At 41.3% G+C, this 21,939-nt stretch overlaps 2 protein-coding genes across 6 annotated transcripts in view; both read left to right on the top strand.

Annotated features, from left to right (window-relative positions):
- Window positions 1–1,641: 1,641 nt before the first annotated feature.
- Window positions 1,642–12,131, top strand: DPY30 (dpy-30 histone methyltransferase complex regulatory subunit). 2 transcript variants are annotated; one of them, XM_025868015.2, is made up of 5 exons: window positions 1,642–1,734; window positions 1,974–2,045; window positions 2,131–2,178; window positions 8,601–8,743; window positions 11,784–12,131. In XM_025868015.2, exons 2-5 carry the CDS (start codon window positions 2,010–2,012, stop codon window positions 11,854–11,856), a joined length of 300 nt encoding a protein of 99 aa, XP_025723800.1. In that variant the 5' UTR covers window positions 1,642–1,734; window positions 1,974–2,009; the 3' UTR covers window positions 11,857–12,131. The 2 variants fall into 2 exon arrangements, with proteins under 2 accessions (XP_025723800.1, XP_025723801.1); XM_025868016.2 differs by having other exon boundaries at window positions 1,666–1,873.
- A 7,709-nt stretch (window positions 12,132–19,840) lies between these two features.
- The window catches only part of MEMO1 (mediator of cell motility 1), a 119,127-nt gene continuing 117,028 nt past the window's right edge, over window positions 19,841–21,939 (top strand). For 2 of the 4 annotated variants that reach the window (XM_073897232.1, XM_073897228.1), the window contains exon 1: window positions 20,834–21,042. In XM_073897232.1, the coding sequence (XP_073753333.1) occupies window positions 20,982–21,042 (61 nt within the window). In that variant the 5' untranslated portion in view covers window positions 20,834–20,981. Of the gene's footprint in view, window positions 20,520–20,715; window positions 21,043–21,939 lie in introns of those variants that run through there. The other 2 variants (XM_073897235.1, XM_025868012.2) reach the window with 2 other exon arrangements.

The raw sequence follows: 21,939 nt of genomic DNA, 5'->3' as shown, positions 1-21,939 counted from the left end.
ATATATGTATGTATCTTACACAGACACACACAAAAATTATATATAGCCTTTAGTAGTGTCAGCATATATATCTATATTGTTTTGATTATGAATCAAATCCATATATGTTGTGAATCTTATGATGTACTAGGCACTGTGTGAAGTACTAAGTTAAATAAGACAAGGTCCCTGTCTTGAAGAAGCTCAGTCTAGCTTCCCATTTTACTGAAATTGTTAGTACTTAGAAAATATAAATTAGCAGCTCTCAGTTACTTTCTGGAATTTGGAAATATTTGAGTGTCTATGATGTATTGGGAAATGTATGAATATATGATAATATAGCAATGCACATAACTATTCTTGTTTCCCCAACTATTCTCTAAACTTATTTGCTGTTATTTCCCACTCCTGAAAAGCATTTAATCTTGAGTTAATAAATGTACTAGTCAATTTTTATATCTTGTACATATGTATCCACATCTTTCCATCAGTCCTACATGAAAAATCCTCAAAGTGCCATGTTAGCTGTCACCAACTACAGTACTAATCAAGTATCCATTACAAAATTAAACTTTAAAAACATACCCACAAGTCTAGTTCCTAAATAAATTTTTTAAAGGTTTTATTTATTTATTTGACAGACAGACACAGCAAGAGAGGGAACACAAGCAGGAGGAGTGGAAGAGAGAGAAGCAGGCTCTCCACTTTAGCAGGGAGCTGGATGCGGTGCGGGGCTTGATCCCAGGACCCTAGGATCATGACCTGAGCCACCTAGGCGCCCCAAGAAATTTATTTTAGATCTTTATCTGCTCAGTTTTTGCAGAGTAGCAAAATGAAGTTGTATTCTACCGTTTTCAAAACTTAACGTTATAATCACAAATGTTTCTGTATTTCTACTCATGACTTTTAATAGCTTATATTCCCTTGTATTGATATGACATATTTAGTCTCCAAACATTTAATATGAAGTTTTCAAATTTTCATATTACAAAGTGCTACTACAAATGGGATTATTGAATTAAAGGTAGGGACTTTAATGAGTGTATCGCCTGTGTTTACATTAAAATAAATGAAATTTATTGTAATTAGAACAATTCTGTTTGCTATTTACGACTAGTATGTAGGAGGCAAATTATCTTTTGTGTTTTTTACAAATACAATAGTATCAACAGTATCACACTTTGGAAAGCCAGTTGCTTTTTGCTAACATTGATACAAATGTAAGGTAGCATTAACATCGCATATTCACAGATTTAAAGAATGATCAAAGCTTACCATGAAATCCCCAACATTGCTTCTTCCCCCACCTTTTTAGAGTAAAACACTGACATTCTTTCGTAGATTGCTTAGATTAGGTTTGTTTTTTTTGTTAAGAATCACCCAGCGAAATGGATGATTTCGCTTCCGCGCTCCGCAGGAGGTTTCAGGCAGCACTGAGGGCTGCGCCGGCCGAAGCCCTGCCAGCTGCGGTGGTCACTGTGTCTGCAGTTGGGGTGGCGCTTGCCTTGAGTAGGCAGGTTGAAGAACTAGTCACCCACAACCTTCGGGGCCAGGTTTCGGCCAGGACACTCTGTTGACCGCACAGGGTAACGTAGAGTCAGAACAGGGTCCCGATCCCCCCCCGCCCCCGACCCACTGAGGAGTTCTGCGCAGGCGCGGCAGTTGTGCGACATCCGTCACTTACGGCCGAAGCGGTTTGTGCTGGGAGTTGGTGGCGCGGTGCAGGGCTCTTAAGAACCAGCGGCTTGGGCGCGGGTAATCAGCTCCCTTTCCCCCTTTTACCACCTCTTCTAGGTTCTTGGGACAACTGCGGAGCTTCCGGACCTGATGCGGGCGCCCTGTCTTGGACTGTCCTACCTTGCTCCTCTACTGCTCCGGGTGCTCCCGCGCCCAGGTGGGGGTGAGGGGCGGGGTCGGGGGCTGGGGTGGACTCCATCCTGGCATCTTCATGTTGAAATCTGCCGGGTAACTCACGGTTCTTCTTGTTTTCCAAGACTGGTTTCCGGGGATTGTGACTTGCAGGGTCCGCCATGGAGCCAGAGCAGATGCTGGAGGGACAGACGCAGGTACCAGGAGGCCCTGGCTTCAGGGTGGCGGTGTGTAGGAAGAAGGGGTGGCTCACGTCTCAGTGACCTGTGTTTTGTTTTCTAGGTTGCAGAAAACCCTCACTCTGAGTACGGTCTCACAGACAATGTCGAGGTAATTCTCCCGGTTCTTATGCGTATCTGAGCATCTCTTATGAGCTGGAGAAAACTTGGGATCCATTTTTACTAGGTTGCTTTGCACAAGGGAAAACTTGTATCAGCATGAACTAAATAGTATCAAATTATGGGTAGCTTGTTTTATTAGCGGTACTAACACTTCTTGGTATACAGACGTTCAAATTAGTTCTGAGTCAAGAGATTGAACTTCTGAAAGTGCTAGAAAGAAACAAACATGCATTACTAATGGAGACAGTCGTTTTGCTTGGTGGGGTATTAATGAATCTGTTGGGATATGTTTTGGAAAAACTGCACATTAAAATTACACCCATTGTCTTTGTAACAGAATAGTGTGCTGTTGGAGTCAACATTTAATAAATGTTGATTTTGCGTTCAGTAGTAGATGCCATTGGAAGCTATAACACCCGTAATAGACATTGTTTTTGCCTTACACAGTTAAGTCTGAATTTAAAGAATACATGTGAAAGACATACAAAAGAAGATATATTTTCTTAGAGCTTTTTCATATAAGTGCTAGGAGGTTGTTTAAAAGTAGAAGTTGTTTTGTAAATGAATGAATAAATGCTAGGACAAATGAATTAGCCAAAACTGGGTGGGATATGTTAGGAAAATAGAGGTTTCTGGGAGATGTGTGTGTTTTATTGGGGGACAAGGGGGAAGACATTGCCAGTGATTAAACTTAGATAAATGTGGGAAGGAGTATTTCCAAGGAGAGTAATAATAGTAACAGCTGCTAGTATTTCTTACTTTTACTGTGTGCCAGGTACACTGCTAAGTAATTTGCAGGTCTCTTCAGTCCTGTAAAGCTCGGAGAAATTGAGTAACTTGTGTAAGGTCATCAGGAAGTAAGTGGAGGGTTGTGTGTTAAACCCAGGCAGGTTGACATTTCTGTGGTACATTTAAATTGTGTTGATGATCTTCAGTTACCTGGCATGTGGAATGACCACTCTGTGCCTTATGAAATTGCTAGGAATGTTTCTGGGTTCGATACCTGTATTAAGAAGAGAACTTATTTTCATAATGTAGTCTTTAATTGAACCTGGTGAAGATCCTCTACACCACTTTGTGTTCTATTTATTTAAGAAACTTCTTTATAGACATCAGCAGTCTTTTTTTTTCTTTTTTATTTATTTTTATTTTTTAAAGATTTTATTTATTTGACAGAGGGTGAGACAGTGAGAGAGGGAACATAGGCAAGGGGGGTGGGAGAGGGAAAAGCAGGCTTCCCACCAAGCAGGGAGCTCACGGGAGCTCGACTTGGGGCTTGATCCAGCCTAACGACTGAGCCACCCAGGCGCCCCATCAGCAGTCTGATGGTGCTTGTATATGAATGCAGAGTCATAATACATTAGAACAGTGATTCCCAAAGGCTTTCTCTCAAGTCCTCAGACCAATTTCCATGGTAAAGTGAGAAAAAAATGAGAGTGGAGGGAGTGTTTGATAATGATACATTATTTGGTGATTGGTCTTCCTGCTTCTATAATTTTAAAATGCCCATTCTTTGTGAATTAATGGTTGTAGTAAAATAATAGTTTATTTGTAAGTTTTTACTTGGCAAAATAGAGTTAACATCCCTATGTTAGTCCCTTTGTTCATTGTGTAATTTTTAATTTGTTGTGGTATTTGAAAGTCTGAAAACTACTACTCTGTAGATGATACTTTTTCTCTTCTGTTTTATTTCCTTTATTGGTTTATAAGTTATAATTTCTTTTTAGGTGCTTGCTTTACGGTTTATAGCATGCAAGTTTAACTTCACAATTTACCTTCAAGTGGTATTATTTGTTTTTGTGTATAGTATAAAAACCGTACAACAAGGGCACCTGGGTGGCTCATTCGGTTGAGGGTGGCTCAGTCGGTTGAGTGTCGGACTCTTGGTTTCAGCTTAGGTCATGATCTCTTGGATTGTGGGATCCAGCCCCTGGTCAGGCTCCTTGTTCAGCAGGGAGTCTGCTTGAAAGATTCTCTTCCTCTGCCCTTCCCCCTGCTTGTTCTCTCTCTTAAAATAAATAAATAAATAAATCTTAAAAAAAAAAACAAAAACAAAAACCACCAAACCTTACAACAGTATTCTCCTATTTTCTCTCAACTGGACTTTGTACTGTTGTTACATATTTTACTTCTACTTATGTTATAAATTCTGTAATTCATTATTTTTATTTTTTCTTTAAAAGGTTAATTATCTTTAAAGAGATTTAAACAATAAGAGAAAGGAATATTTCACATTTACCCACATATGTACCATTTACCATATTTGCCATCTTGACTCTTCATTCTTTTTTTTTTTTTTAAGATTTTATTTATTTGACAGAGCGAGAGCAAGATCATGCGCTAACAAGCAGGGGGAGCAGCAGAGGGAGAGGGAGAAGCAGGCTCTCTGCTGAGCAGGGAGCTCAATGTGGGGCTTGATCCTGGGACCCCAGGATCATGACCGGAGCCGAAGGCAGATGCTTAACTGACTGAGCCACCCAGGTGCCCCTTGACTCTTCATTGTTTTGTATAGATCCAGATTTCCTTCTGCCTTAAGGGCTTCTTTTAACATTTTTTGTAGTATAGGTCTGCTGGTAAGGAATTCTTCAAGCTTCTGAATGTCTGAAAAAGTCATCATTTTGTCCTTATTCTTTTTTTTTTTTAAGATTTTATTTATTTGAGAGAGAGAGAGAAACAGCATGAGAGGGGAGAGGGTCAGAGGGAGAAGCAGGCTCCCCGCTGAGCTGGGAGCCCAATGTGGGACTCGATCCCAGGATTCTGGGATCATGGCTGGAGCTGAAGGCAGTTGCTTAACCAACTGAGCCACCCAGGCGCCCCCTTATTCTTTTTTTTTTTTTTCTTTATTCCTGAGATACTTTTGCTGGGTATAGATTTGCTCCACTGTCTTTTTGGCTGACACTCTTTCTGACAGGAAATCTGCAATCACTTCTTTCTTTGCTTCTTCATACTTAATGTGTCTTCTTTTGGTGCTTTTACGATTTTATTACAGCTTTTAAATAATTCGAATATGGTATGTCTTCGTGTAGTTTTTTTAAAAAAATATGCATCTTGTGCTTAGGATTCATCAAGTTTCTTGGATCTGTGGGTTTAGAATTTTCATGAAATTTGGAAAAATTTTAGCCATTATTTCTTCAAATATTTTTAAGTACTCTGTAAGCTTGATTTACTTATGTTTTCCTCTCCCTTCTTGAAGGTGTGGGAGATGTTATAATAACTGGTTAATGGGTACGCCTGGGTGGCTCAGTCAGTTAAGCAGCTCCCTTTGGCTCAGGTCATGATCCCAGGGCTCTGGGATCGAGTCCCGCGTGGGGCTCCTTGTTCAGCAAGGGAGCCTGCTTCTCCCTCTGCCTGCAGCTCCCCCTGCTTGTGCTCTTGCTTACTCTCTCTCGTCCATGCTCTCTCTCTCTAGCAAATAAATAAATAAAATCTGAAAAAACAAAACAAAACTGGTTAATGGCATTGCCTGTTCTATCGTCTGTATCATTTCTGGGTCTATTTCTGTGAATTGAATATTTTCCTCATTGTGGGTAGTATATCCTGCTTCTTTGCCTGCATGATGATTTCTTTTTGGAGGCTGGGCATTGTGCATTTTACCTTGTTGGGTACTGTATTCCTTCCCTTGTCCAATACCCTTGTTGGGTATTTGTATTCCTTCAAACATTCTTTTTTTTTTTTTTAAGATTTTTTTTTTTCTATTTGAGAGAGAGAGAGAGAGAGCACGAGAAGGGGGGAGGGTCAGAGGGAGAAGCAGACTCCCCACTGAGCAGGGAGCCTGACTCGGGACGCCATCCTGGGACTCCAGGATCATGACCTGAGCCGTAAGGCAGTCGCTCAACCAACCGAGTCAGCCAGGCACCCCCCGCTTCAAACATTCTTGAGCTTTGTTCTAGGACACACTTAAGTTACTGAGAAACAATTTGATTCTTTTGAGGTTTGCTTTAAGCTTTGTTAGGCAGAATAAGACCAGCCTTTAATTTAGGCCTGATATCCTCCTCTTTCATCTTCCCCAGTGCTCCATGTATTACCCAGTTTTCCAATTTTGGGTCACAGGAACATGAACTATTCCTGGCCTTGTATGAGCTGCAGGGATTATGTCTCCTGCTCATTCCAGGTGTTTTTTTCCTTGGCCTTGGGTAGTTTACTGTTATGTATGCACTGATCTCTTTAGTCTCTTTCTGCACATCTCTCTCCTCTCCATGCACTCTGCAGTACTCTGTCCTGCAAATTCTAGTTGTCTTGGTCACCCTGAAGTTTCAAGTCTGGCTTCTCAGCTGAGGGAGTTTGCTGGGCTCTGCTTTTCTCTCTGCATTGCCTCCTATAAGTTTTCTAGGCAGGAAGCAGTAAACTGGGACAATCCTAGAGCTCCCCTTATTTTTTCCCCATTTTTTGTGGTCATTGTTGTATACCATTAACACCTTGTACCTTTCGGGGGGGTAATTTAGATATATATTTTTTTAGATTAATTCAGGATTTGGGCTTAAGCATGGAAGTTGGCACATAGTAGATATTCATTCAATATTTGAATAAAAAATGATAGGATTTGGTCAAGGGGTTTATTATAAGATCTATAGGAGTTGTTCAGGTGTTGCTGTTTCTTATTGAAGGCTTTGGAATGTCATGTAACTGACTAGTTTTTGTCATATATGGGTATTATCTGTTGAAATTTACCAAGGAGCAATAAATTTCTTAATCCATGAGCAAGTAAATAACTATTTTACCATTAGTTAAGTATAGAGCATTGTTGTCTTGTCTCAAAATAAGATGGAAAATGAGCGAACTTAGAGTAGTTGGCAGACATAGTTGTGGGAACTATCTTTGGAAACCACGGGGTGTGTGTGTGTGTGTGTGTGTATACATATATACACACACACACATTTTAGATATATGATTAAAGTTTTTTTTATCACTTTTTACAAAATAAAATTGTCTAAAATATTAAGTCTAGCAGATGTTTATTTGTTGTTGTTGACTCATTTATATCCAGTTTGAGTATGATTGAAGTTAAAGTTCGGGTTTTTTTTTGGTGATTTTATTTTTAAGTAATCTCTTCACCCAGTGTGGGGCTCGAACCCACAACCCCTAGATCAAGAGTTGCATGCTCCACCAGCTGAGCGAGCCAGGCACCCTGAAAGTTCATTTATTTTATTTTATTTTTAAAAATTTATTTTTTTGAGAGAGAGAGAAAGTGAGGGAGCACAAGCAGGGGGAGGGTTACAGAGAGAGGGAGAAGCAGACTCCCTGTTGAGCGGGGAGCCCGATGTGGGGCTCAATCCCAGGACCCTAGGACCATGACCTGAGCTGAAGGCAGACGCTTAGTCACTTAGCCGGCTGAGCCACCCAGGCGCCCCCAAAAGTTCATTTAAATGAAAATGTTCTTAATAATGTTTTGCCTTTTAGATAGGCACTTATTTCTAAGTTTCTAAAATGGTTGATTTGTAAAAGAGTGCAAAGTTTTTCAATAAAGCAGTGTTTGATGGCTCTGAATGTTAGATGAATCTATGTCAAAGACCTAAAATTTGGGGGTTCTTAGGAGTAGAAAGTATAAGTTGTTTCTTAAACATCATTTAAATATCACATTAATGATCTTTTCCATATTAGTAATTTCCCCCATTTTTTGGCCATCGTTTACTTAATATTTTTTCTTGATTCTGTTTACTTTTAAAAATCACAAATGCATTTCTTTAAAAAAGAAACAAAGGGAAAAGCATTCTCATTTTGATAAAGGATAACCATAAAAATGAAAACAGTGAATACAAAATGGTGGTAATAAATTTTAGCTATATTCTATTGCCATTGGAAAGCTCTGAGCCTGAAGCCTGCTCTCCGTTAAGAAGAGAGTTTAGCAAATGTTACAGAAGTGTTACAAACCTATTAGTACCAAAGTGAGTCTTTGTCCTTGATACTGTGATGAAAGAATTGAAACAGGTCTAGCTTTCTCAGTGTGATTCAGTGCTACTTAGTGTCCTGTCCAGATATTTTGAAGCATAGTGTAAGAAGGTATTCTTATGAAAAAAAGAGAAAGCACTTGTATTCACTCCTACAAAGGCAGAAGGAAAAGGAGAAAGAGTAGGATCGGGAGATACTGGCGTGTGTGGTTTACTCAGTCCGTAGAGTATGTAGTGCTTGATCTCAGGCTCCTGAGTTCAAGCCCCACATTGGGTGTGGAGCCTACTTAATTAAAATAAGTAAATAAAAGAATGAGATACTATGTTGCCTTCAGAGAGAAAAAGTTTAAATGGAATTTAGAGATGGGTCTGATTTTATTTTGGCAGAGAGATTTGCTGTTCAATATCAGCTCTCTAATCATTGATTTGTCTTTTCTATTAGTGTCATATTTCCATTAATTTTTGTTTAGCACTCAAAATAATCTAGTTATTTGTAATACACATGCATGTTTTTTGAATCTACTAGAGGATAGTAGACAATGAGAAGATGAATGCAGAAAAGTCATCAAAACAGAAAGTGGATCTCCAGTCTTTGCCAACTCGTGCCTACCTGGATCAGACAGTTGTGCCTATTTTATTACAGGGACTTGCTGTGCTTGCAAAAGAAAGGTAAGATAATGGTGTCTGCAAATGGAGTTACCAAAGAAAGCTAAATAAAGACTTCCCTAATTGAAATATCACTAGTTTAAAAAAAAAAAAGGAATATCATTAGTTGTTTTATTTATAAAATATAAGAAATTTATGGATATTAGAGTTTAAGAAAAAGAAGTCAGCCATATCATCAATTCAGACACTTTCATTTATCTCTTCTAGTGTTAGATCATCTGCATATTTGTAAAGCTTTGTAATCATGGTATACATGTAATTTTATATGTCCTTTGTACTTAATATTATAACATAAAACTTTTTCTGTATCTCTGTATAGCCTTTGTGATTATAATTTAATTATAACAGTACTGCAATTAATTTAGCCATTTTCTCATTGTTGAACTCTTAGGTCCAATTTCCTTTGTTAATCTAGGTTAGCAGGCAATTTATATGTTTTCATGCCTCTTTTGCCTTTGTTTAATTACTTTTTTTTAAAGATCTTATTTATTAATATGACAGCGAGAGAGGGAACACTGCAGGGGGAGTGGGAGAGGGAGAAGCAGGCTCCCCACGGAGCAGGGATCCCGATGTGGGGCTTGATCCCAGGACCCTGGGATCATGACCTGAGCCGAAGACAGACGCTTAACGACTGAGCCACCCAGGCACCCCTTTAATTACTTATGATGAATTTCCAAGAGTTGATTTGCTAGTTTGAGGAACATGACTATTATAGTGTTTGACACATAAAAACACTTTTCTGTCCAAAAGTTTATCCTTAAATTTCTTCCACTATCATAATATCAACAGCATGAGTATTATTATAAACTTTTCTTGCCAAGCTCTTTTGATTTGTATTTCTTTGTTAGCAGCATTACAGTTTTTTTCTGTACATGTTTTTTCCTCATAATTCTACCTAAGTTCTTTTTGTATAAGCAAATCCAATAAGAAAAATGTTGGTTATGTGTATAAAATAGAATTTTTTATGACTGCAGGATATGTCTTGGCTCTAATACTGTCAATTAAAATATGGGCATCTTTTTTTTTTTTTTTAAAGATTTTATTTATTTTTTAACAGAGAGAGAGAGAGACAGACAGTGAGAGAGGGAACACAAGCGGGGGGAGTGGGAGAGGGAGAAGCAGGCTTCCCGCTGAGCGGGGAGCCCGATGCGGGGCTCGATCCCAGGACCCTGCGATCATGACCTGAGCCGAAGGCAGACGCTTAACGACTGAGCCACCCAGGCGCCCCTAAAATATGGGCATCTTTTATATATTTTTTTGTTCTTTACAGAGGTCAATATAGGGAAATTATGAATATTGCTTTAAATGCTAGAAGGAAAAATTTGAAGTTTTAAAGTAACATGCTATTAGTAAAGACACTTTTTAAGTAAGGAATTCTGGCAAAATTATTCATGAAATTAATCATAAATATGTGAAAAATTGTTTATGTCTAGGCGGTTCAAAAGACTGTTTAAACGCTAAGGGAATGTTTTGAGATCATTGTAAATTAATTCTAAATATGCCTTTTCATAGTAGGATTTTAAATAGCTGATTCCCCCAACTTTTCATCTTTCGACTTGTTTTCTCAGCAAGAAAAATTTATGGAAAAGTGATAAATATGACTATATCTTTTGTTAACATTTTTTCCTAGTTTTATTGAGAAATAATTGACATATATCACTGTATAAGCCTAAGGCATTATAGCATAGTGGTTTGATTTACATATATTGTGAAATGATAACCACAGTGGGTTTAGTTAACATCCATCATCTCACACAGATGCAATAAAAAGGAAAAAAGAAATAAGAAATTCTCCTTGTGATGAGACCTCTTAGGTCCTCGCCTCAACAACTTTACTGTCACACAGCAGTGTTAGCTGTGGTCACTTTATCGTACATCATAGCCCTGGTGCTTATTCATCTTGTAACTGGAAGTGTGTTCCTTTTGACCACCTTCTTCCAATTCCCCATTCTCCCACCACTTAATTTTTTTTAAAGATTTTATTTATTTATTTGACAGAGAGAGAGAGAGAAAGCACAAGTAGGCAGAGCAGTAGGCAGAGGGAGAGGGAGAAGCAGGCTTCTGTTAACCAGAGACCCAGGACCCTGGGATCATGACCTGAGCCAAAGGCAGATGCTTAACCGAATGAGCCACCCAGATGCCCTTACCACCTCTTGATTTCAAAATATGTTTAACTTCTCAGTTGCACTGTGTGGTAGCAGTATTAGAACTATTAGTGATTTAAGTATTTGAAGTAAAATAGAGGTACCTTTTTTTTCCTCTTTTTTAAAGGTTTTATTTACTTGTCAGAGAGAGAAAGAGAGACAGGGCACAAGCAGGGGGAGCAGCAGGCAGAGGGAGAAGCAGGCTCCCTGCTGAGCAAGGAGCCCAATGTGGGATTTGATCCCAATACCCTGGGATCATGACCTGAGCCAAAGGCAGACGCTTAACCGAACGAGCTACCCAGGCATCCCTAGAGGTGCCTTTTTAAAAAGAAACATACCAGTACTTACTTGTCCAAATGAATATTGAATCCTTTGATTAGTTTTTCGGGAGTTGATCCACTTCTCTCAGTGATGCTACAGCCATTTTCCCATATTGTTTTTATACTTGTATTGAAGGGTAATACCTGTGGAAAAAATTGTGCATATCATAGGTGTATGGTTTGATGAATTTTCAGAATCTAGACATATCCACATAACTTGCACTCAGATCAAGAAACTGAATACTGTCAGGACTCCAGAATTCTCCCTCATGACCCCTTTAAGTCATTATCCCCTCTGGGTAATCGTCATCCCATTGTCAAAAATTACATTTTTTGAAACTTGTGTTTTAGAATTGTGTTCATAACCAGATTTAAGCCATACAAAACTTTCAGTCTCTTTTAACTATGTTGTTGACTAACTTACTTGCCTGTTTTACTTACCGTATTTACAACAAATGGCCTTTGAGTGTAAAATGAAAATTAAGCTGAAAAAGATGTGTTTTTGTTATGGAGCAATACATTTAAGTTAATACACTTAGAATATAAATTTCTAAATTTTGGATTTCTTTTCCCTTACAGACCACCAAATCCCATTGAATTTCTAGCATCATATCTTTTAAAAAACAAGGCACAATTTGAAGATCGAAACTGACTTATTGGGAAGAACAGAAAAATTTGGTTTCTACTGTAGATTTACATGATCAAGAGGCAGCTTTAATGGCCATGATTTCCCCTCCCCCCTTTTTGGAAGTATAAGAACCTTCAGGACAACAGAACTTATTTCCAGAATTACAGAAGAAAACATATATCCCTTATTTTGATTAAATCACCATACTTATTTAATGAGTGTATTCTGTGCAATTTTTTCTCAGATTGTCTTTAACTTTGTTTTTAAAATGACCTTCAAAATAAACTGTTAAAACGTCATTATTTGAAAGTAGTTTTTGTTTTACATGACAAATATTTTATATGGTTCAGTTATTTTCATGAATTGCTTCGTTCTTGGGTCTTAGAATGCTGCAGAATTTTACAACAGCATGAATATACACCAGAGTCAAGTTCAACCTAAAAAAAAATCTCAGCCAGTTTTTCTTGGACCTCTTGAAGGGTGGGATCTGCGCATTTTCAGTTTTTAACATCACAGGTGACTCTAATGAACAATGAAGTTGTAGTATTGATATAAGCATTGTGGAGGGTGTGCAATATCCTTCATTGCTATAAACCTTTATGGTAGTAATATAATAATAGCTGTCTTTTATTGCAATTCTATGTATCAGGCATAAGTACTATTTTCCTTAAATTATCTTTAATATAGCAACTCTACAAAGTAGATATTGTTATTCCCATTTTGCAGATGAAACATTTGGAGAGGTAAAGTGACTTGTTAAAGACCACACTGCTGGTAAGTGCTTGAATGGCATTCAAACCCAGTTCTGAATATGTTGCTGATAGCTACGTGAGAAGTACGATGCGAGTTCACATCTTTATTGCTTCTTTTGGCAATAAAAAACACCAGCCAGTCCTTTTTTTGGGGTCTGCTTACTTTGTCCTGTATGAAAAAATTAAGATAACTCATTAGCTCAGAAAAAAGAAAACTGTCTGAAGAAAGCCAGGCAGGAAGAATATTAAGAGAAGCGGTTCTTAGTGGGGAATGACTGCCCTCTCACTCCAGAGGACATTTGGCAATGTGTAGAAACATTTTGGGTGTCACTAGTGAAGTAAGGTGGAGTTCTACTGGCATCTAGTGGGTAATGACCAGGAATGCTGCTAAATATTTTACAATACACAGGACAACCTGCATTCCCCACCCATCCACAAGAATTATCCAGTTCAAAATATCAGTCAGTGCTAAGGTTGGAGAAACCCTGTTTTGGGGGCACCTGGCTGGCTCAGTTGGTAGCAGGCAGCTCTTGATCTCAGGATCATGAGTTTGAGCCCCACATTGGGCATAGAGTTTACTTAAAAAAAAAGAAAGAAACCCTGGGGCGCCTGGGTAGCTCAGTCATTGAGCGTCTGCCTTCGGCTCAGGTCATAGTCCCAGGGTCCTGGGATCGAGCCCTGCATCGGGCTCCCTGCTCCATGGGGGGCCTGCTTCTCCCTCTCCCACTCCCCCTGCTTGTGTTCCCTCTCTCGCTGTGTCTCTGTCAAAATCTTAAAAAGAAAAAAAAAAAAAAGACACACATTAAAGATGTGTGTCCAAGCTAAACATGTGAAGACAAAGTTGAGGTATGAGGTATGCTCATGAGGTATGTCTTATAGTTCACTTTAATACAAGAAAAGCTTATTTCAGTATGAGTGATGCATGTGGGGAGGGGACATGGTTTTGATTTAAAATTGCAGATCTATATAATTTGCATAGGAAAAACCTGCAAAGATTGGGATCTCTTGCTTATAAAGTAGTTTCCATAAATACTAATTCCATCAGATGCATTTTGGTTATTTGGCTAACTCCTACATTAATCTGCCCAAGTCTTTTTTGTGATATTTTAACATTTGATTAAGTACTAATTGGGTAATTTTTTATTAAAGCATCAATAGTTTATCATCTTACAGCAGTTCTTCATCCGTGATTCACATCAGAGCCACTTGGGGAACTTTTCATATATATTTCATATATAAAGAGCCCTGGAGAGCCTGATTAAATTGTGATAGAGCCTGGCTTCTGAATTTGACAAAAACTCTTTAAGGCATTCTGATAGACCCCTTGGTTAAGATCACTTAGAAGTAATGTAGTATTCTGCCTAGTGCTGCATTACTTCTAGTGTTCTATTATCTTTGAGTTGGGGCTTAAATTACTCAATCTTGAAATTGATACTTTTTAAAGGAACAGCTGAGAATAGGCATATCTTTTGCTGGCAATACACATGCTACTTAACTGAACACTTATCATGTGCTAGGCACCATGCTAAATTACATGAATTGTATAATCCTCAAAGCCCTGTGAGGTACGTTTAATTTTAATACCTCATTTTTAGATGAGGAAAGTGAGATTTTGTTAAGTTGCTCAAGGTTATAGGGGAAATAACTTTGGGGCAGGGATTCAAAGCCAGCTTAATGCCCTATTACTTTTCCTTAATGCTATATTACCCTCTGCTCTAATGCTCTCAAGTGTGCTTAAAATGTTTCTTTGGGGGAAAATCAGTCTGCTCTCATGTGTGTATAGTAGAAGCCCTTTTATCTAGTTGGTTGATGAAAAAGTGAGTCATGGTAGGAAATCATAAATGACACTGAACGGTTTTTTTTAAAACTTAAACATGTTAATCTGTATTAACTTGTTAATTGTTCCAATCTTTTCTCTGGGATTGGGTTCTCTGATTGGAATTCTTTATCATTTTTCTTCCTCAAACCACTCCTGTAATGTATGGTCTGCACATTTCAGTCTCAAGTTTTTTTGAGAGTAGAATATGCTTTTAGACATTTAAGCAGTAATTTGTAGAATCCTATGCTTTCTTCATGATTTTTTTCTCCAGCCTTCAGTCATCTTACCTGACTCTAATTTGACAGTTTTTACTTAATCTTTCCAAAGCATTCCACCTAATTTGTGTACACCTTTTGCATTATGTGTTTGTATTTCATTGGTTTATGTAATATTTAATTAAATTATGTAATGGTAGTACCTAGTGCAACTGGCCTAAGTAAGCTGGAGAACACTATTGACCTTTGTTAGTTATGCACACAAACCTGGGGAGGAGTCTGCAATCATGTGAGAGTTTCCTAAAAAGTGTAGTCTATAAGCTTATGAGTTCAACTTTATTATACCATGGGAATGGAGAACATCACTTACTCCAGTAAGCTGGTGAAATAGAAACCAGTTAAGCAAATTTCTCTATACTTTGATGAGGTATTTTACATGTAGCTGGCAATTGTATTGTAGAAACCATTCCTACCCTTTGAATGCTTAATGGATAGGTTATTGTTCAGTAAACAAATACAGAAATAGAGTAGAAAGTCCTATATATTATAGAGTGACTTCTTGAATTACGTTGGTAGGTAGGTTAATGGGAGGACCACTAGAGCAAGTCAGGCATAGATAAGTAGAGGAAATAGAGACCTTGAATTGAAAAAAAGAAAAATGATTTGGATAGAATGACAACATTGTCTACTCAATTCTGATGATCCTATGGGAAGAATATTGAACCTTTGCTTAAATTTTATTTAGGAGAAGGTATAGTGGGATTTTAAGATTGATAACTTCCGTTAGAAACATGATAGAATGGTGGTAAGGATAGCATAAGATATTATAGCCAGATATTTTTCTGGACTGGATTCCAAAAAGGCATTAACAAATTGGTGGCCTGATACCTATCATCAGACTGTAGAAATGAGGGATGAAGTTGAAAGCTCTAAATGGCTATCACTGAGAATCTATTTACTTAAAAATCTCTACATTTAAATTAGGAAAGTAGGAAAGTAATATAATAGTGGAAAATAGGTCACCAGATATAAAAGGGCCAGGCAGTAATGAATAAGAATTTTCTTTAAAAAAAAAAAAAACAACTCTTATCAGCCTTTTAAAAAAACTTAAAAACCTTTTTTTTTTTAAAGATTTTTTATTGATTTATTTGACAGAGAGACAGCGAGAGAGGGAACACAGGCAGGGGAGTGGGAGAGGGAAAAGCAGACTCCCTGCTGAGTAGGCAGCCCGATGCGGGGCTCGATCCCAGGACGCTGGGATCATGACCTGAGCCGAAAGCAGCCGCTTAACCAACTGAGCCACCCGGGTGCCCAACTTAAAAATCTTTTAACTCTGCTATTTCATTTCTGGGGATTCTAAATAATATTAACAATAAATATGAAAAAAGTTTTATAAAATTTATTCAAAAAAATTGGAAGTGAACAAATTTTTATCTTAATAAGAATCACTAAATATGTACTTAGCTCAGTGTCAGATACATAGTTAAGTGTTTAATAAATATTACTTATTAAGTTTGGCTTATAATGGAAGGGCAAACTTGACACTAGAGTACCAGTTTTTTTTTTTTTAATTTTATTTATTTGAGAGAGAGAGAGAGCACAAGCAGGAGCGGCAGAGGCAGAGGGAGAGGGAGAAGGAGACTCCCCAGTGAGCAGGGAGCCGGAGACGGGACTCGATCCCAGGACTCTGAGATCATGACCTGAGCTGAAGGCAGACGCTTAACCATCTCAGCCACCCAGGCGCCCCTAGTTTTTTTTATTTTTTATTTATTTTTTATTTGAAGTATAGTTGACACAATGTTACATTAGTTTCAGGTTTACAACATAGTGATTCAATAACTCTGTAAGTTATGCTGTGCTCACAAGTGTAGCTACCATCTGTCACCATACAACGCTATTACAATACCATTGACTGTATTCCCTGTGCTGTACCTCTCAACCCTGTGACTTATTCATTCCATAACTGGAAGATGCACTTCCCACTCTCCACCAATTTTTGGTCATACCCCGCCCCCTCCCCACCTCCACTCCCCTCTGGCAACCACCAGTTTGTTCTCTGTATTTATGGGTCTGTTTCTGCTTTTTTATTTATTCATTTGTTTTTTAGATTCTACATGTAAGTGAAATCATAATGGTATTTGTCTTTCTTAGAGTACCAGTTTTTTTTTTTTAAAGATTTTATTTATTTGAGAGAGCGAGAATGAGGGAGAGAGCACATGGGGGGGGGGTCAGAGGGCGAAGCAGACATGTGGGACTCCATCCCGGGACTCCAGGATCATGACCTGAGCCGAAGGCAGTCGCTCCAAAGGCAGTCGCTTAACCAACTGAGCCACCCAGGCGCCCTAGAGTACCAGTTTTAATTGAAATCAAAAGAGTATCTTTATGCTAAACTCGTCTCTCAACTTTGATTTTTTCAAAACTCTGTGGTTTTATTCTAGAATATTTTTTGGATATAGGGCTTTTAGTAATTAGTGGACTCCTCAAGCTGTCTGCTGTGGATAAGTAAATTATAAAAATGGTCAATTTAATATTGCCATGTGGATTCCAAAAATCAAGCCTAAAGATGTATTGTGTGTGTGTGTGGAGGTACCATATGTGTATGGCACAAAATTCCAAAGATACACAAAACTTTAAATCTTTTGTGCATCCTTGCACCTCAGCCACCTAAACAAGTACTTTTACCAATTTATTGTGTTTTCTTCCAGAAGTATTCTGTGTATATGCAAAAAAAATTTTTTTTTTAAAGTATTCATTTTTACACAAATGGTAGCATGCTTTACATATTGTTCTGCAACCTGCCTTTTTTTTTTTTGGCTCTTTTTTAGAGCTTATTGTTTTTAATGGGTGCCAACATAACAAGTCTCATATTGATGGATATCGTGGTTGTGCTAGTTGTTTGTTAATATAGACTGATGCAGTGAATATAGGACATGCTTTTTCAGAACATATGTTGGTTTCTGGGACTAGTGGTGCTTTATTTATTAAAGTCTGCTTTATAGGGACTCTTATTAGTAAGGAATTCCTCCTTACCTTTTGCTATGACTGATGTTTATGGAGTGTCAAACCCAAATCCCTGGTGGATATAATGGAAATTGTTAATAATATGGGAATTGTACATATTACCAAATAGGCTTCTCCTGGGATATGAAATGAGTATTTTGCATTATATGGGTCTCCATTAATTTAGGGGAGGTAAGTGAATAGTTTCAACATACTTCTTTCAAGAGTCTATCCTTGAATAAGGTAGCTAAAAAAAGATGACAGAGGGAACAATGATGGGATATACTGAGAGCATTCTAGAGATAATAGATTTTTTAACCTTTCACTTTTTGGGGCGCCTAGGTGGCTCAGTCATTAAGTGTCTGCCTTTGGCTCAGGTCATGATCCCAGGGTCCTGGGATGGAGCCCTGCATTGGGCTCCCTCCTGCGGGAGGCCTGCTTCTCCCTCTCCCACTCCCCCTGCTTGTGTTCCCTCTCTCACTGTGTCTCTGTCAAATAAATAAACAAAATCTTAAAACAACAACAGCAACACCTTTCACTTTTCTTGGCATTTTGGTCTTTGCTGAGTTTGACCAGTAAGAAAAATCCTTTGGGGAAAGAAGCCTCCTGTAGAGCATTTTCATAGGGAGGAAGCTTAAATTTAAATTAGGTTACTAGTTTGGAATGAGTTCCTAGGATTGTTGCTAGGAGCAGAGGATAATGATAAGAAGAAACAAAGAACAGCTTATAAATTGTTTTCAGAATATTTTCACTTTACTTAATGATTCTTCCAGCAAGTCTGTGAGTTAGATATTATTACTCTTTGCATTTGACAGATGAGAAGACTGAGGCTTGAAAAGGTTACATATGAGATGCCCATGATCACTGCTGGTGAGGGACAGAGAGACATGACTCAAATCTGATTTTCTAATTTGACCAGCCTGAATTATGAAATTCATTGTATTCAGTGTTCCTTCCATGCTTTTTTTGGGTATAGAAACAGAATCAGGAATCATTAACTTCAAAAGCTATCACTGCTTATCAATGCCACATCAACCATATCAACAGTTTTCCTTTTCTTGAAATTTATGATGAAAAGTTTACCAGTTTACCGTGCCATCATTTACCACTGACTTTTGGGGCTCCAGGAAGAGTTCCGTGGAATTAGCTGCAACCCTCCTTTTTGTTATCTTTAAATCGACTATTTGGCACATCTTTTTTTTTTCTGCATAATATGTAATATTTCGGCAGGTTAGTGGTGAAGTGAGAGGGTTAAAATTTGAGTAAAGAAATACATGTCAGTGGATATTTAATAACTGTGTAGAAAAAGGTGTGAAAGCCAGAAGTATTCCAGTAATTGACCAGGCTTTTAGGCCTGGGATCTCACACAAGATCCTTGGGGCTTAACGTTGAAAAAGATGGAGGAGGGGTGGGAACAGGATAGTAAATTAAAAAAAAAAAAAATATATATATATATATATTTTAAAGATTTTATTTGACATATAGCGAGAGCAGGAACACAAGCAGGGGGAGTGGGAGAGGGAGAAGCAGGCTTCCTGCCTAGCGGGGAGCCTGATGCGGGGCTCGATGCGGGGCTCGATGCGGGGCTCGATGCGGGGCTCGATGCGGGGCTCGATGCGGGGCTCGATGCGGGGCTCGATCCCAGGACCCTGGAATCATGACCTAAGCCGAAGGCAGATGCCTAACGACTGAGCCACCCAGGCGCCCCTAAAAAAAATGTATCTTATGGCACTAGGGAAACTTGAGTATTAGGCAGCCAGATACCTGCTTTGAACTCTACCAACGATGTTTAGTATGAAATTCAGATATAACAATTTTATGGTTCTAACCTTAAATCTTTCATTGAAGACATGCAAGTTTCTCTTTCTGTCCAGTTTTGGAATGATCTACTTCATAACAACACTTCCTCCGAGGTCCAAGATATCCTACTTTCCTGTGATTCTTATATAATTTTAAAGGAATTCTTTGTTCCTGACACTAATGTGAAATACTGGGATTTATAAGAGAAGGAAGGGTTGGAAGTAATGTTTATTGTATGCATACTGTCAGGCTCTACATTTATTAACTCTTGTAATCCTAGGGACACCCCTTGAATATATTATCCCCTCTTCACAGATGAGAATTACAGGCTAGCTATATCACACTTGAATCTAATTAGGGGGTTAAGACAATGCACCTACGTCCGTATAAAATGAAACAAGATAAATGTTTACAGTGTCAAAGCCAAGATTAGGTGGTAAAGGTGGCCCAGTGAAGCAAAAACTAGCATTTGCGGGGACCACAAGCACACTAAGGTGTGCCTGTTTCTACAAATGAACTTCTCAACGTGGCCACAGGCTTGCATCCCTAGGAGTGAAACCTTGGGGGTGTGAAGCCAGCAAAGATTCGTGTGTATGATGAGGTCGGAGAGGACAAGCTAGACTGTCCTCGTGGAAAGCCGCATCGCCGTGCCCTCGGTGCTCTTCATTTAAGGAAGTTGGCTGGGGGAGGGGGCTTGCCCTGCGGCTGCGTCCTGCTCCCCCCCCCCCGCCGCTCCCTCCCCCCCCCAGCCTCTGCTGCCGCTAAACCCCGGAGAGCGGAGCGTGCACGTTGAGATTCCTCGGCGGGCCTGGCAGCGGCTGCTGGGCATGCTCAGTGGGCAGGACCCGTTAGAGTGGCGAGTAAGGAAGCGTTGGCTCTTCTCTGGGTCTGCCTTCCCCGGTTCAGGCCCCGGCCCTGGGCTTTTGTGTGAGCGGAGCTGTAGCCGCCGCTGCCTCCTCGCGGGGCCGCCCGACCCCAGATGCCGTCTGGCCTGTCCGGTTTCCGCCGTTAACCTCGCCGCGCGGCTGGAGGAGGAGCGGGGCGGGGCGGGGCCCGCGGGCCAGCGGCCGGGCGGGCAGGAGGGCCCTGCCGGGGGTGGGGGTGGGTGCGGGGAGTCCCGCGGGGGGTGGGGGGAGGGGGCGGGCGCGGAGTCACGGGGGTGGGGTCACCGGCGGTGGCTGGGGGGGGCCAGCGGGGGGGGGGGGGGGCCGTGGGGGCGGCTCGGCGGAACCAGCCGCGGCTGGGGAGCAGCGGCGAGTCCGGGGGCCGGGGCCAGGGCTTTCCGGGCTTCGGTGAAGCCGCCGCGGGCCCCATCTTCCGGCGGTGGCCGGAGTTTGTGGTGATTGTTGCTGCCGCCGCCACCGCCCCGGCTGCCATCTCCTCCTCCTGGGCCGCCGCCTCCTCCTCTTCCTCCTCCTCCTGGGCCGGGCTGATCCCCTCCCCGCTGCCGCCTCCTCCTGGGCTGGGCCCGCGGTGTCTCGTCCCCTCGCGGAGCCGCTCCTGCCGCCGCCGCCGCCGCCTCCTCATTCATCCTCGTGCACCATAGGCGGCACAGGCACCAAGATGTCCAACCGAGTGGTCTGCCGGGAAGCCAGTCACGCCGGGAGCTGGTACACAGCCTCAGGTAGGGCCCCAGGCCGGCCGGCCCGTCAGCCCGCCGCCGCCGCCTGGCCCCGCGCCCGGCCGGCCGAGGTCGGCGGCCCGGCCCCGCGCGGCGGCGGGAGGGACGAGGGCGCGGACGGCCGCCTGCCGCGGACCGCGTGGGGAGGGAGCGGCCCGGAGGCCGACCTCGCCGCCTCCCCCACCCGGGTGGCATCCCGCCGGGCATCCCGGGGCCGGCCGCCCTCTCGCTCACCCCGGAGTTGGGCGAGAGGGAGAGTCACCGCCTTGGCAGCATGCGCCCTCCCTCGGGACCAGGCTCGAGGCAAGAATGTGCTCCCGGTGCTCCCGGACCCGAGCCTACTTGTCGCCTCCTCCAGCTCCCGGGAAGCGGGCGGCCGAGCGCTGCCACCCCCGGGAGGACGGTTTGCCCGGCGCCCGAGCCCGGCTTCCCCCACCCGGAGCCGAGGGAGGGACGCGCGTTCCAGTGCTCGCGGTTGCTCCCCGCCGGCGGTCCGAGAGGCGCCCGCGACCCGGGCAGTTCTCGGTCTGGCAGTGTGCACGGCCGATTCTGCTCACCCGTCTCCTGCGAGGAAGTCTTCTCCCTCTTCCGCTGGCAGTTTAGAAAGAGGCAGCGTTCCCCTCACCTTTAAGGTGCTCAGCTGTCTGGAAAGGAGTGCAGGGTAGTACTTTTTCCCGTTGCCACACTAGAGACAGGGTCTCCGCCTGTGAGATCTGTTGCAGGAGGGCCTTTTCTGGGATTTGTAGCTCGTGTATGCTGGGGGTAGGGTAGAAGTATTGCCAAGCAGTGGCTTGGGGTGGCCTCCCAGCTCTTTTGTCAGTGTTTTCATTGTTACTGTCATTCACGGAAAGGGGCAGCTGGAGATGGCATCAGCACTTTTGCTCGGCAGGCTCACCAGTC

Source organism: Callorhinus ursinus, unplaced genomic scaffold, assembly GCF_003265705.2.
Source record: "Callorhinus ursinus isolate GAN/ISIS: 27379988/994484 unplaced genomic scaffold, GSC_fseal_2.0 scaffold10, whole genome shotgun sequence".
Taxonomy (NCBI): domain Eukaryota; kingdom Metazoa; phylum Chordata; class Mammalia; order Carnivora; family Otariidae; genus Callorhinus; species Callorhinus ursinus.
Note: the sequence above shows the minus strand (reverse complement) of the source record. Positions and strands in the feature narration are given on the sequence as shown.